The sequence below is a fragment of the Poeciliopsis prolifica genome, unplaced genomic scaffold (genome assembly GCF_027474105.1).
Source record: "Poeciliopsis prolifica strain line A6 unplaced genomic scaffold, Auburn_PproV2 SCAFFOLD029, whole genome shotgun sequence".
Lineage (NCBI taxonomy): Eukaryota > Metazoa > Chordata > Actinopteri > Cyprinodontiformes > Poeciliidae > Poeciliopsis > Poeciliopsis prolifica.
This window is the reverse complement of record NW_026562404.1, coordinates 5,304,011-5,317,304: the sequence shown is the minus strand read 5'-3', so window position 1 is coordinate 5,317,304 and position 13,294 is coordinate 5,304,011. Positions and strand designations below refer to the sequence as shown.

The 13,294-nt window shown below is 41.5% G+C and overlaps 1 protein-coding gene across 1 annotated transcript; it reads left to right on the top strand.

Annotated features, from left to right (window-relative positions):
• Window positions 1–4,183: 4,183 nt before the first annotated feature.
• dhh (desert hedgehog signaling molecule) lies at window positions 4,184–10,295 on the top strand. Its single transcript, XM_055049979.1, has 3 exons — window positions 4,184–5,007; window positions 8,117–8,378; window positions 9,093–10,295. The coding sequence occupies exons 1-3, from the start codon at window positions 4,696–4,698 to the stop codon at window positions 9,860–9,862; spliced, it is 1,344 nt and encodes a 447-aa protein (XP_054905954.1). The 5' UTR covers window positions 4,184–4,695; the 3' UTR covers window positions 9,863–10,295.
• The last annotated feature ends 2,999 nt before the right edge of the window (window positions 10,296–13,294 follow it).

Genomic DNA, 13,294 nt, shown 5'->3' with positions numbered 1-13,294 from the left:
ATTTTTATCGACATTTTACCCAAAGCAAAACCAGAAGCCAAGAATCATCCAGTGCGTACAGCCACTTAAGAATGCACCACCCTGCCTCTTCCTGCACTGATAACATGGTGAGAGACAGTGGAGAGGGTGGTGTGGCTATGGGCTGAGAGCAAGGGTGTGTGTGTGAGAGAGAGAAAGAGAGAGAGAGAGAGAGAGGGTGTGTAGAATATGGCAGCTCCTTGACGTTCCCCCTCCGCAACCCATGAAACGGCCTCCATCAGAGGAAGCCGCTCCTGCAGAGTGTCCATTCAGCTCCCGGAGAAAGACAAACACTTGAAATGTCAAAGCCAGCAGATTTTGCAAATACATTTCTGTTCATTTTCGATGAACACGTCACGAAGGCTGGAAGGTGGAAGCGGCCAGCGGAAGTTCGGGGCAGCAGGGTTTGATTTCCCGCGAGCCGCCGAAAGCGAGTCGTTCAGGTGAACGCGCTTGGAAAGAACAAAGCGGGGAAAGCTAACACAAGCAGGAAAGATCTCGTTTTCTGTGCTGCGGCCGAGCAGGAAACAAATCTATTCACCGAGCCACGCACTCCCATCCTGAAATCTGGGGAGTGAAAAGTTAAGAGCAAGAGAGAGGCAGAGGGAGGGGAGGAGAGGGGGGTACCAAAATAAAAACGCATAATAATAATGACTTTATTTCCATCTCCAGCCCACAGATGTTTGCTTCCTTCCTTTCCCTTTCAAGCCCGATGGAAATCGTTCACCCTTCAAACGGCTTTGAAGAGAAAAGCTGCTGTGGACGATTGTAGATACGAACGTGTTTGTTGCCTTTATTGATTGGGTCATTCTCTGCTCTTGTTGCGGAGGCTGATATCTCTCATCTGCGTCGCTCGGGCCAGACGTGAGGCTTCCTCTGTGCTTACTGTAAGGACAGGAAGATGCAGCCTTGCCTTTTGCCACCCCTCCCCACAACATCCTGGGATCATCTGGAAACTTGTCCCCACAAGGATGCCTTTCCACAATCCCCGTGGAACTCAGTGACCGCTGGAAAGGGAATCAAACAATGTTCTCTGAGTCAGTTATTTTAAGACCTCCATTAGGTATTCGACCCTCATTTTCAGTCATAGTGAAGTGTTAAGAAATATGAAAGACTGCTAAAGAATTTAAACCTTTTCGCATTTTGTCACATTACAACCACGAGCTTTACCTTGAGCTTTTGTGATGTGATATACTAGGAGAAATTAGTGCGTAATTATGATTTTGTGGCATGTATTTACATTGAGTCCCTTTCACTCCGACATTCTACGAATAAAATCAAAAGGAACCAGTTGACGTTAGAAGCAGCCTGCTTGTGTGTACTTTGATCAAACACAGCCGTCCTGTGATGGTTTCAGATGTTTGTACGTCAACATTAATGAATGAACAGAATCATGTGGAGAGTTTTTTGGAAAAGCAGCCAAGAGGCCGATGGTTGCTCTGGAGGAGCTTTAGCGATCCGTGACTCAGATCGGTCTTTTTTATTGAAGCTTGGCAAGATGACAGCTGTTTTTGAGAGACGGCCACATGAAGTTTGTCTCAAGTCGTTTTAGTCTTCGTCCAAGACATGAGTATCAAAAGACCTAAGACTGGAACTTAACTGCAGCACATAATTGTCATTTAGACTTTAGATCTAAATCCATTTGAGAATCTGTAGTAAGGATTCAATGTATGAATCAATATGAATCCATTTTTCTTCCGCTCCACCATTTTGTGTTGATATGTCACAAAAACAAAATACAGTATAGTACAATGGAATGTGAAAGAATGTAAAAAAAAAAAACATTACAATACCGGGTCTTAATACCAGCGCAAGGTGTTACACATGACCAAACCAAACTGGAGAAAAGGAGATTTAGCTCAAACATGGAGCCTTGTGCGTCTCAGGAAACTAGAGATAGCGCTGTGAGAAACTCTGACCTTTAATCTGCCATTAATTTCAGCTTCCTCGTGTGATTGCAGATGTCTCACCCCTGGGACACAATGTTTGCTCTCTCGTCTGTCATTATCGGAGTCATTTTATGAGGCTCCCATCTATTGTCTCGAGGTGGATAAAAATAATAAGTTGGCAATCTGGCCGCGGGGCGTTCCAGTGATGAGGTCTTGGGGAGGTTACTGGGTATCAGACGGGGTCAGGCCGGCTCCCCGAACACAGGAAGGCAACGCTGTAAGTCACGGTCAAGGGTATCAAGGCAGGACACTTGTGCTCCTTCTTAGGTCCTCTCACCTTCAACTCTGTCTATTAATAAGTTACTCCTGTGGGCAGGATGGGCAAAGAAAAGCAAGGGCATGTGCGCTCAAATGATATTTCTCTTCAGGATGTATCTCAAAGATGATAATGCAAAGCCAGTGGAGAACCTTCGAGTTTGTCGGTTGCAGCTTTGCAGTTTCAGGAGTTTAAATTGTTTAAATTCTCACAATTGCAGTCCTCTTGTGTCCAGTAACATGACAGCTTTTAAATGTGGATTTATTTTACATGTCTAGGTGTTGACAGTTTTGTACATTGAGCCAGTCATTCAGAACACTGCCACCTACTGGGAAGGCAGAGAAAGTTTACAGAAACGTTTTGTTACGTCCACATTTTTCCAATAAATTGCAATATTCATTAACAATTAAGGACCTGCATAGCTGATGGAATTGAAAGTGCTGATTATATATTTGCAATTAATGATCCGTCCATTAAAGTGAACATTGTGCATCTCTGGCAATATTTCACTTGAATTTGAAACCACTGCTAAACCTATACTGTTCTGAAAGAAATTCTAGAAACAGTGAAAATAATCTCAAGCGAAAACATGTCTCATCGATAATTTTACTGTTTTTTTTTTTCCTATGCTAATATTTTCTACAATGGGAATGTATTTTTATCTTATAAAGGAGAAGCAGCATTCGGTTCTCCCCACAAATCTGAAACAAACATCCAGGAAAGACCCCACCTGCTTAGCGTTGCTTTTTAAAGATAATAAATTAAACATTAATCAGCATTCGGGTATCTAACAATGGCAATGGAACAAACAGATGTTGGCTGTGTGTTCTGCGACTTTGTATGTTTGTGTTTTTATGATGTAAAGCATGTTGAGCTGCCCTTTGTTCTGAAATGTGCAATACAAATAAACTCGATTATAACGCTGACATATAAAAGAAGATTCATATTCTAACTTTCCTCCACTAACTGCAGAGAAGCTAGTGGAGGAAGGCTTGTTGTCAGTGAGCTTCAGAAAATGAGCTGCAGTCCATCACTCGTGACTCTCAGCAAATTATTAAAAGTGGTTTGCTTCACAAACCTCTCAAGGCATTTTTTCCTTCTACTCAACTTTCCATTTCTCAATACAACAGCCAGCTTTTTAATGGCTTTTCCTCTTTGTGGAGAATCTTAGCAACTTCCTACTGAATAATTGCTTTGCATGCTATTTTATTCTCCTTTTATTTTATACTTTTCTCTTATGGTTGTGTTAATCTGAAGCACCTTGTGGTTTTGTCATGTGAAAGATGCCACATCTGTAAAGTTTACCGTACCTTACCTAACTGTCAATACAGCAATCTCCCCATAATGTTTTTCTTCAAAAATGAAAAGTTGTTCTCAGTCAAATTACCTGCTGCAATAAATAAAAATTAAATAAATAAACGAGCAATGTCGTACCATCTCTGTTGAGAAAAAAATAAACAAATTTTGAAATTAAGAGAAACAAAGTTCCACCTTTTCATAATCATGAAAAGTAAATCTCTACACTTTTCTGTGCCTTCAATCTACATTATAAATAATAACGTTGTCATTTTTACGTGCAACTAGTGAACTGGCCCGACTTTTGAAAGACATCAGAATCAAAACACGCAGCTTAAACTCTTCAAACTACTCAAAAAAAATATCAAACGCTTTAAAAAAAAAAATCTCACAAATCCCGAGTGAGGCTATCATAACTCCTCCATGAAGGGGTTAACCCTGCTGAGATGGTAATTGGTGTGGACGGGGTTAGGGTCATTGTGTTAACATCATATGTTCTTTGTATGGCTGAATTGGAGGCGTGCGCTGTGGCGCGCAGAGGAAGGGAGGGCAATCTTGTCCGGATGCTAATAAGACCCAATGGCTGGCGCAAGGTGGACAGGAGCGCCGAGAACAGAAGGGGGTGGACGAAGGAGAGAGAGATCTCCAAAAGACGCGAGAGATTAGAACGCCAAAAAAAAAAAAAGAGGATGACAGCGCCAGAGGAGGGATTGGTAGTCTGGGGAAGCGTCGGGCTTTAGGTGTGTGCGCGCCTCCTGGAGAGGAGAGGAGAGAGGAGAAGAGCGGTAAGTGAGCAGAAACCCTTCAGAACACCTGCGTCGAGACGGGTGCCTGTGGCGGACACGAGAAGACCACAGGAACGAAGCGCCTCTGCTGAGAAACTTCTCCTCATTGTGCATCACTTTAAATGCCTGAAGTCAAACTTTTTCAATACTTCGACCAATCAGAACACTTTTTGGGACTGTTAAAAGCAATACTCACTTTGTTTTGTTTAACTTCTACTAATTGTCTTCTACCAAATACCTCAAATGTAAGCACTTTAAGTTTATTTTTTATTAAATACCAGCACCAGATATCCATGATTGGGTATGGACCGAGATCTGACCCTTATTCAGTTGCTGTCACACACCTGGAACCGGGCTGTCATCCTGAGCCTCTGAGCTCCAACTCTCCCCAATGAAGCAGATCTGGTGGTGGGCCCGCCTGGCACCGCTCGGCCTGCTTGCTGCTTGCACCTGCCTGTGCGTGGTCCAGGGATGCGGGCCCGGTCCTGGGTACGGCACGCGTTCCAGGCCCAGGAAGCTCACGCCAATGCGCTACAAGCAGTTCTTCCCCAACTTCTCTGAGAACACCCTCGGGGCCAGCGGCAGGGCCGAGGGCAAGATCTCACGCAACTCCGAGCGCTTCAACCAGCTGGTGTGCAACTACAACCCAGACATTGTCTTCAAGGATGAGGAGAACACAAGCGCAGATCGGGTCATGACTAAGGTGAGGTTGCTGTGTTGTGGATTCACATTTTTCACTTGATCTCAGTTGGGTTACACTTTCAATCCTGGGAAAATAACAGAGTGTGGGCCGTCAGATGGATGATTTTTTTGTGTGTGTTTTTGTACTATCAATTAATAGAGACACGCTGATGAGGTTTACCTGGTCGATATCAATGTCTGAGTATCTTTGGATCAGACATTCAGATTTGACTGTAAAGTTTTAATAGTCAAATCTGATTTTGGAGGACTTTAATATGCTGGCACCAGTGTCCTTTCACTGACCGCAATCTGACAGAAAATGGGCATAGAGACACGGAGAAGACATTCAGGAAAGGCCAAGAAGTCAGGAATCAAACCCCAGAAGATTCATCGTCTTTAACAAAGACAGCAGATCATAAAAATAATGAATTACAAGATTATGTCTAGGCATTGAAGTATTCTCCCTAAACTTTATCAATCTGAAAAAAAGTCAAATCTGTGGGGTGGGGGGGCTTACCAAAAAGGGTGGAACGCTTTAATTTTGATGCAATCACTCAAAAGTCTGATTCTATCCAGTATTTGACCAATCGCTCACCAATCAAGGACAAATTAGTCAATTTTGATGTGTGGACAATTGCTGTCGATTTTAAAAAATATCTGTATTTAAACGCTGGCTCTTATAGCTCACATACTTTCTGCTATGTTGATGTTATGTTCCGCTCAAATCAAAGGACGTCATTCAATGGTTGCTAAAACCCTGTACCACCTCCTCCATCTTTTACAGATTACACAATCAGGACGTAATGCTGCGCACCAGCTCCTCCACAGAAACTCCTTTTTTAATCTTTAGCCAGTGACGTTGACACTGAAAACTAAATATTTCAGTTGCAGATTTTGTTCCCTTAATAGAACAAAAATCCATTTGTGTGCCAGTGAAATTCTTGCTTTTGTATTTGTTTACTAGAGATCGAACCCCAAATGTGTTCTTTGAAAAAAATAATTAAAAAATTGCGGGCACTGAAAAATACACATTTTCAGCCAAACTCTTTCTGAATCGGATGCAGCTTGTCCACCATACAGAGGATCTTGGTAAATGTTTGGGATGTGGGTCTGTGTTGCTTCCTCCTCCCAGAGTGATTGTACGTGATGAAAATCTTTAATTGTATGTGCATACCCTCTGTGTACCCAATCAGAATGTGTGCATATGACCCCCCCACTACACGTGAAAGACGCTCTTTGTGCGTCACTTCGAGAACTCCGAAGAGGTCGCCTATACTAAAATTCCCGCCTGCTGAAGTAATGGCACCGTCGGAAAAGCGACTATTGTGGTTGTGACAATGAAACGCCTCTCTTCAATGGCATTGCCAGAGAAATGTACCCAGTTTGTTTTCTGCCCCTCACTCTTTCTCACTCTTTCTGTCACATTCCCAAGTCCATGCCCATACATTCTTCCCCTCTGGCCTCCTCGTTCGCCTCAACCTCCACCCTCCTCTGCATCGCTTTCTTCTCACCGAGCTCCTGATCTTGCTCTCATCCTCTAGTTTATTTATTTATTTATTTCTTTGCCTTTCATCATTTTGCTGCACAAATGCATTTTAAAATGACTTGAAAAGGTCACATGATGACTAAAGTGATCACGCACTGAAGAAGTAGTGAGTGTATCATCCCAGATGCTGCTGCTGCTGTCATCATCTTTTTGTTCCACTTTCCCCCAACTCTCTACTTTGCGACAATGCTGACACAGTCTGCAACATTATGGCCCATGGGGGTGTTAAGAGTCACTGTGCACACATTTGATCAAATGTCTCAGGGGTGAAAGTGTCTAACTCGAGCCTGGAACAATCTGGAAAGGCAGAGAATGGCCTTGATTATTCTGCCACCCTGTTGAAAAGACCAAAGAATGTGCTAAACTGGCTACAGTAGGTTGCAGTCTGATTGTTTGCACAAAGCTGAGATGGCCTTTAGCAGAGCGAGGGAGGAACTGTGTTTTATCAGTCTCTATACTTAGGTGTAGATTTGGATACATGGCTCTGGTAACTGTAGCAGTGCCTTCGCTGTGTATGAAAGCTTGCAAACGTCTGCTGCTTGAACAATAGTTCGCCTCGGACGCTGTAGAAAGCACATTCAGAGTGTAAATGGAGATGCAAGACATCCGAGGTCTCTCTGCGAGAGACACTTCTAACCGAAAATGGTAATATTAATGTCCAGATATCTAGAAACAAAATATCTCACACAAAGGTAAAGATGGCGCAATCAATTGATAATAGACTGGAATTGGCAAGATTTCCCTTGCTCTTTTTCATAAAATGCATCAAAGCTAGAAACTTCCTTTAGGTTTGCTTGATTAAAAGCCAACAGCATCTGCTTTTGCTCACTTTTTAGTTGCATAAAAATGCGGCATATGCCTATATAAATGCAGACAATCTTTAATCTTCTTGTCTAAGAAAATACTCACTTCTACGAGTCAGTAAGTGCCTCATTGGTGCATCTTGAGTTTAAAACCTCTAGCCAAGAACATCACGATGTACCGAATGAAAGCCCATGCAAACGACTAAATATTACATGGTGCAAAGCGTGAATGCATTTACAGACCACCAAATATTACATTGAAGCAGTCCTTGCAATTTTGATTCCCTTTGTGATTTGATATTTTGTACAGTTCTAGTTTTTAAAAACACGGGAATTTAACCAAAATCATATCAATTCTTTAAGACGTTTAAGTTGTTTTTAAAGCGAAATATATAGTTCTTAAGATATGTCATGACATGTAATAGGTAGTTTTGGCATTCTCCCAGTTCAACTAGTGCAGTGTTAGAGCATGTGCTTGCTAATGTAAAACTGTAAAAAGCTCATATTGTCCTCTACACCTGCAGTCCCCAAACACGTACCTCAAGCCCACTGACCTGGCAAAGGTCAGTGGGTTTGAGGTACGTGTTTAGATGTGTTCCTGCTCTAATAAACTTTATTCAAAAGTCTGCATTACTCCTAAGCATACTGGCTACCAATCCATTCATTTAAACAAGGAAGTGTTTAAAACATGAACAGTTGCTTGCAGCTATGTACCTGCCTGAAAACTGTCTGAATTTCCCCTATTCTTAAATCTTCCACCCGTATATTTTACTCTCCTGCAGCGATGTAAGGACTGTTTGAACAGGTTGGCCATTGCTGTGATGAACCAGTGGCCAGGGGTGCACCTGCGCGTGACGGAGGCCTGGGATGAAGACGGCCACCACCCTCAGGGCTCTCTGCACTACGAAGGCCGGGCCGTGGATATAACCACAGACGACAGAGAAACAAAGAAGTACGGCATCCTGGCCCAGCTGGCTGTAGAAGCAGGATTCGACTGGGTCCATTATGAGTCCAGATATCACATCCACTGTTCGGTCAAAGCAGGTAACTTTGATTTTTCACTTACAAGTGCATCTCAGTTAACTAGAATATTATGAGAAGTTTATTTCAGTAATTCACTTCAAAAAGTGAACTTCATTATGTTCAATATTTACTTCTGTTAATTTTGACAATTACTAAATGGTATCTGCATTCGGTTATGGCTCCCTTGCATTCATTTCTGTAGAGTAGCCGAAAACTCGCGAAGTTCACAACCCATGTGTAACTTTATGCGCCCGCCGCGGGTTTGAGTCCTGGCCTGTTGACCTTTACCGAATGTCTTCCCCTCTCTCACAACTCACCATTTTATAATGGTACAAGGCCACTAGAGATGAAAAAATCTAAATATTAAAAATATATATATATCTCAAGATTGCATTTGTGCACTTTTTCCTTTCACCAAGCTTTCCATTTATGTGCTGGGAAACAGCATTGTAAACAGACAGCTTCTTTCGCAATGAGTTTTAGTATCTTCCATGTGGAGGATGTCAGTGACCCCTGGATCATGGACAGTTTTTCATCCTAATGTTCTTAGAAACAACATTTTTAAAACACATTAACTGGAGTTCATGAGTTTTTATTTCTAAAGCTTGAAACAAACTTTTCATTTTTCTAATTTACTGAGTCGCCCCTGCTGTTTGAGGGATGAAATATATTGCTGTTGAATTATTTTTGAATGCTAACGACAGTAAGGGACACTTTCTGTTTCATCCTCTGCAGATAAATCTGAAGCAGTGGAGAGGGGTGGCTGTTTCCCAGGCTGGGCCCGGGTGACGGTTGCTGGAGGGAGACAGAAGACTCTGTCATCACTGGCCTCTGGCGACCGGATCCTGGCTCTGTCTGGGACAGGCCAGGTCGTGTACAGCCAAGTCCTCTCGTTTCTGCACCGGGACCCGGAAAGCCGGTCTGTCTTTCTGTCTCTGGAGGCAGATGGTGGCAACCGACTGGTTGTGACTCCTCGTCATTTAGTGTTTTTAGACCCCGACTGTGGACGTGATGCTGATGAGTATCGGGCTGAGTTTGCTAGCAGAGCCAGAGTTGGGGACTGCGTCCTCATCGGCACACCCGGGGGTCGAATGAAAACATCCCGGATCGTATCTGTCTCCCTTACTGAAAGTGTGGGAGTGTTCGCGCCCCTCACCGAAGCTGGAACTTTGTTTGTTGACGGGGTGCTTGTGTCCAGCTACGCGCTGCTGGAGGACCACAACCTTGCACACTGGGCATTTGGACCTTTACGGCTTCTCCATTCACTCAACCACTTCTTTCGGGGGGAAGACGTAAAAGGGGAGCAAAAAGCTGCCGTTGAGAGTGCAACACAGTTTGTCGCAACAGAAAAAGTAAGAATTCATAAACAAAGCAATCTCAGTGAACCTCTTCGAGTGAAAGATCAAGAGCAGTGCTCCTTGAAGACATCAGAAATACACTGGTATGCCAGATTACTCTACAGATTTGCATGCATCTTTTTAGACTCCAACACTTTCCATGCTTAAACGTTGAAACATGCTGCAGGCTGTACCTGAAGTAAAGCTGCTGTTTGTTTCCTTCAGATAAGAAGGATGTGAGAATCTAGAATTGCTGGTTGGCTTTTTACACTACTGTCTGTATGCTACTATACTGTCAATGCATAACGTGAGTCTATAAGAGATGTCAAATAATGACATTATTGGTCAGAAAAGATTAAAACCAAATATTACTGTATATCAGTCAGTATTTGTACAGCTGTTATTTCTTTTTGCAGTAAAAAAAAGAAAAAGAAAACTATGATGGGATAGGAATTAATTCCCTGTGCAACAGAATCTTTATTTTTGTACTTTATGAATCATAATATATAAAGGTTGCATTTTATTATTGCTATAATAATTCTTGTATTGTACGCACTGACTTGGCATCATATCACCCAAAATAAAAATGTAATTCCATAAATGCAATATTTGTATTTTGTTTCGCTTCTGCACATATTAAAGTGATTTCTCTTTGACTTGACAAGCAAAATGTTGCTGGAGGATTAAGATCCATGCAAGGCAAAGAAGTTCACAAAAAGCCCAACTGTGCCACTCCTTGACTTTATCGCCTCGAGAAAATTGGAGTAAAGTTACCTCTGTGTGATTTGCAACAATTCCAGTTTGAATTATGCCAGTTTTATGACTTTTGAGTTACTGTTATTTTACATTTATACACTACATTTGTTTGGAGGGCAACAAGTGTCTAAATCATGTCGATTCAATATTTTTAGCTGTCGCGAAGTAGATAAGAAATGAAACAATTTTCTCTTGTTCTCCAGCAAATGTCCTTAACTTGGAAAGTATGAGGGCGCAACCCGCCAGGAAATGTGAAAAACATTTTATTTTGACTATGAAATGCAATTTCATGCTTTTGTGTATGATGAATTCTGATTGTAATAATTTTATAATTAACTCCCATTTCATATTTACAAAAGCATATTTGTATGCACTTTTTCTTTTTTTTGTTTCTAATATTTGAAAAGGTTTGGGGAATTTTTGGTCCTAAATATACACGTGAGGGGAAATCGTGCCCCCAGCATGCACACTAAACACCTGATTCAAAATCCTTTATTTGTTACTAAAACACATGCTTTAAATGTAAACAGAAATGGAGAAGGTAATGCACTTGTCCTAATAAAATGATGAGGTTATACACCCCCTTGTGGAGGAATTGTGTATTGTCACCTGGATCGCATATATCAGATGCATGAATTAGGCATTCTGTAGGATGTTACCAGAACCTGGTGACCTCAATAATAAAATATTAAGAGGATAAACTGCAGATGAACAAAACTCAGCTATGTACAATGAGCTATATTTCTTCTTTTTTTAATCTTTATTTTTATTAAGTGACCTTTCAATTTTAAGTGTGAAAAAAATGAAATTAAATAGAAACATACAACTGAAGACAAAAAAATGCATTGTGCTTGCCAGGTTCATATTCCATTGTAAACATCTGTGGAGGTTTTCCAGGGGATTATCCTTCAAGTGCAGGAGCCAGATGGGAAAGCGTTGGCTTCATCGCCTGGCCAATGGGATCAGCTTGGCGTTTTAATACCACCCCCTGTTCAGATCTGTTGGCCAATCAGTCACCACGCTTTAACCAGCCTCAGCCCCCTCCAAAATCTGATCTAATTGTCTTAAAGCTGAATGGGGAGTTAAGTAATCCTGTCACTGGAACCAGTGATGCCTTATTTTCCAAATGAAAGCATGTTCACCTCAGATTCAGGCGAGGAGAAACTCAAACATTCGCCGACCAAACTGAACCAGGAAAATCTGCTGGTGCAAATTTGCAACAGTAATATCTGTATGTGGGACAGCTCTCTGAAAGAGTCACAGGTGGCACATCCAGGGGTTTATGAATGTCGGGAAATTGGAGACGTAGCACATTTTTATGAGGCACAAACCGGCAAGCTGTTTTTATTCTCGTTAGACTTTTCAAATAGCTTTTGTTATTTTCAGACTTTTCATTGTGTCTGGAACCAGCTCTCGTTTAAAGAAACAAATCCTTAATCGTTTCATAATTTTATTTCATTTTATCCAAAACTCTGTGGCAAAGGTCATACGGTATGACCAAAACGCCCCTGACTGTTTTAAAATTGTGATCTATTGCTCTGACTCCGGGTGATTGGGGGGTGGAATTTATTTTTTGTAGCTATCCCATTAACTAGTAAGAAGATCGGCACACATCTTCCCCACTTTGATAGGGAGGTTCTCTTGTTGTTCCCATTTTAAAGAGGGACAACTTGAAATTGAAATATGTGCCCTCACATGTATGCCACAAGACGTCGTGGATAAAAATTGAGCTTCTCAACGTATCAACTTAAAGAGGTAATGAAGAAAAGGTCACTTGTAATTTATAATTCATAGTTCTTTTTAACACCTTGACGTTCTTGAAAAAGTGCAGAGTACTGAACAATTCAATTGCTTCTAGTTCATATGAATTACCAGGGTTACTTGCTACCAAGTGTTGTGCCAATGAAAATACATATAGAGGGTGCTGTAAATTATGTCATATTTGTTTAGTTTCGTGTTGAAAAGTTGGCGTTAGAGCAGTGATACCCATTAGGTTCAACTCAAACCAGAACATTTTGTTTCAGCTATAACACTCTTAATAAATTATGTCTGTGCTCTGCTCTCAAATCCGATCAGATTTCCTCTTTCTAGCATAACTATGTATTGCATAAAATATGTAACGCAAGGACAACTGCAGATAATGCTCCAGCAGCAGTGAAAATTCTGTCATCTCCAGTGAATGAATCCGCAGAATTCAATAAAAAAAAAAAAAAGAAAGAAAGAAATACCTACTTTTACTGCGGCTCTTCGTTTCGAGCCGCTTTCTCGATTGCATGCCCCCCTCTGAGACATGTCGGGAGTTGCTGTGGATCAAACTTGTGACCTTCTTCCAGTGGGACAGGCTGTTACCCATTTTCTGTAAGTTCACAGGGTCATTCCAAATGACATTAGAGCTTTAGTGTGTGTGCCGCCTCGGGCCTTTTCACAATGGGATCAAGAAAGGAGAGCCGGGAGGAGGTTGGCACCTTGACGAAAGGTTACCTACTAAACCAAGAGCTTACCTTGTACTATACATGTGTCCACATTCATAGATTATAGAAGGACTTGGACAGTTTCCTGCTAAATGAAGCAGCTTTGTAGGCAAACTGTTCTTGGATTTTAAGTGCTAAATGAGAAAGAGAGTTATAATCAAGATAAGAAGCAGATTTCTCAGAGCAGCTATTTTGAACTTATTTTTCCCTGGCTATTTGTTTTGGGGTTTTTTTGTGTGTAATTTTCTGAGGCATCTTATAGATGAAGAAAAGCAGCAACTCAGACCGTGGCACTTCGTTATTTGCGACCCTACACCTCTTATTAAATCTCTAGTTTAATAAGATGAAAATCTCTCCATGAGGTTTTGGATTT

What these genes read in the sequence shown, in the direction of transcription:
- dhh (XM_055049979.1), top strand. Translation starts at nt 4,696, where the DNA reads ATGAAGCAGATCTGGTGGTGGGCCCGCCTGGCACCGCTCGGCCTGCTT. An exon ending in CAGATCGGGTCATGACTAAG is followed by an intron (nt 5,008 to 8,116) that starts GTGAGGTTGCTG and finishes ACTCTCCTGCAG; the next exon opens with CGATGTAAGGACTGTTTGAA. An exon ending in CCACTGTTCGGTCAAAGCAG is followed by an intron (nt 8,379 to 9,092) that starts GTAACTTTGATT and finishes CATCCTCTGCAG; the next exon opens with ATAAATCTGAAGCAGTGGAG.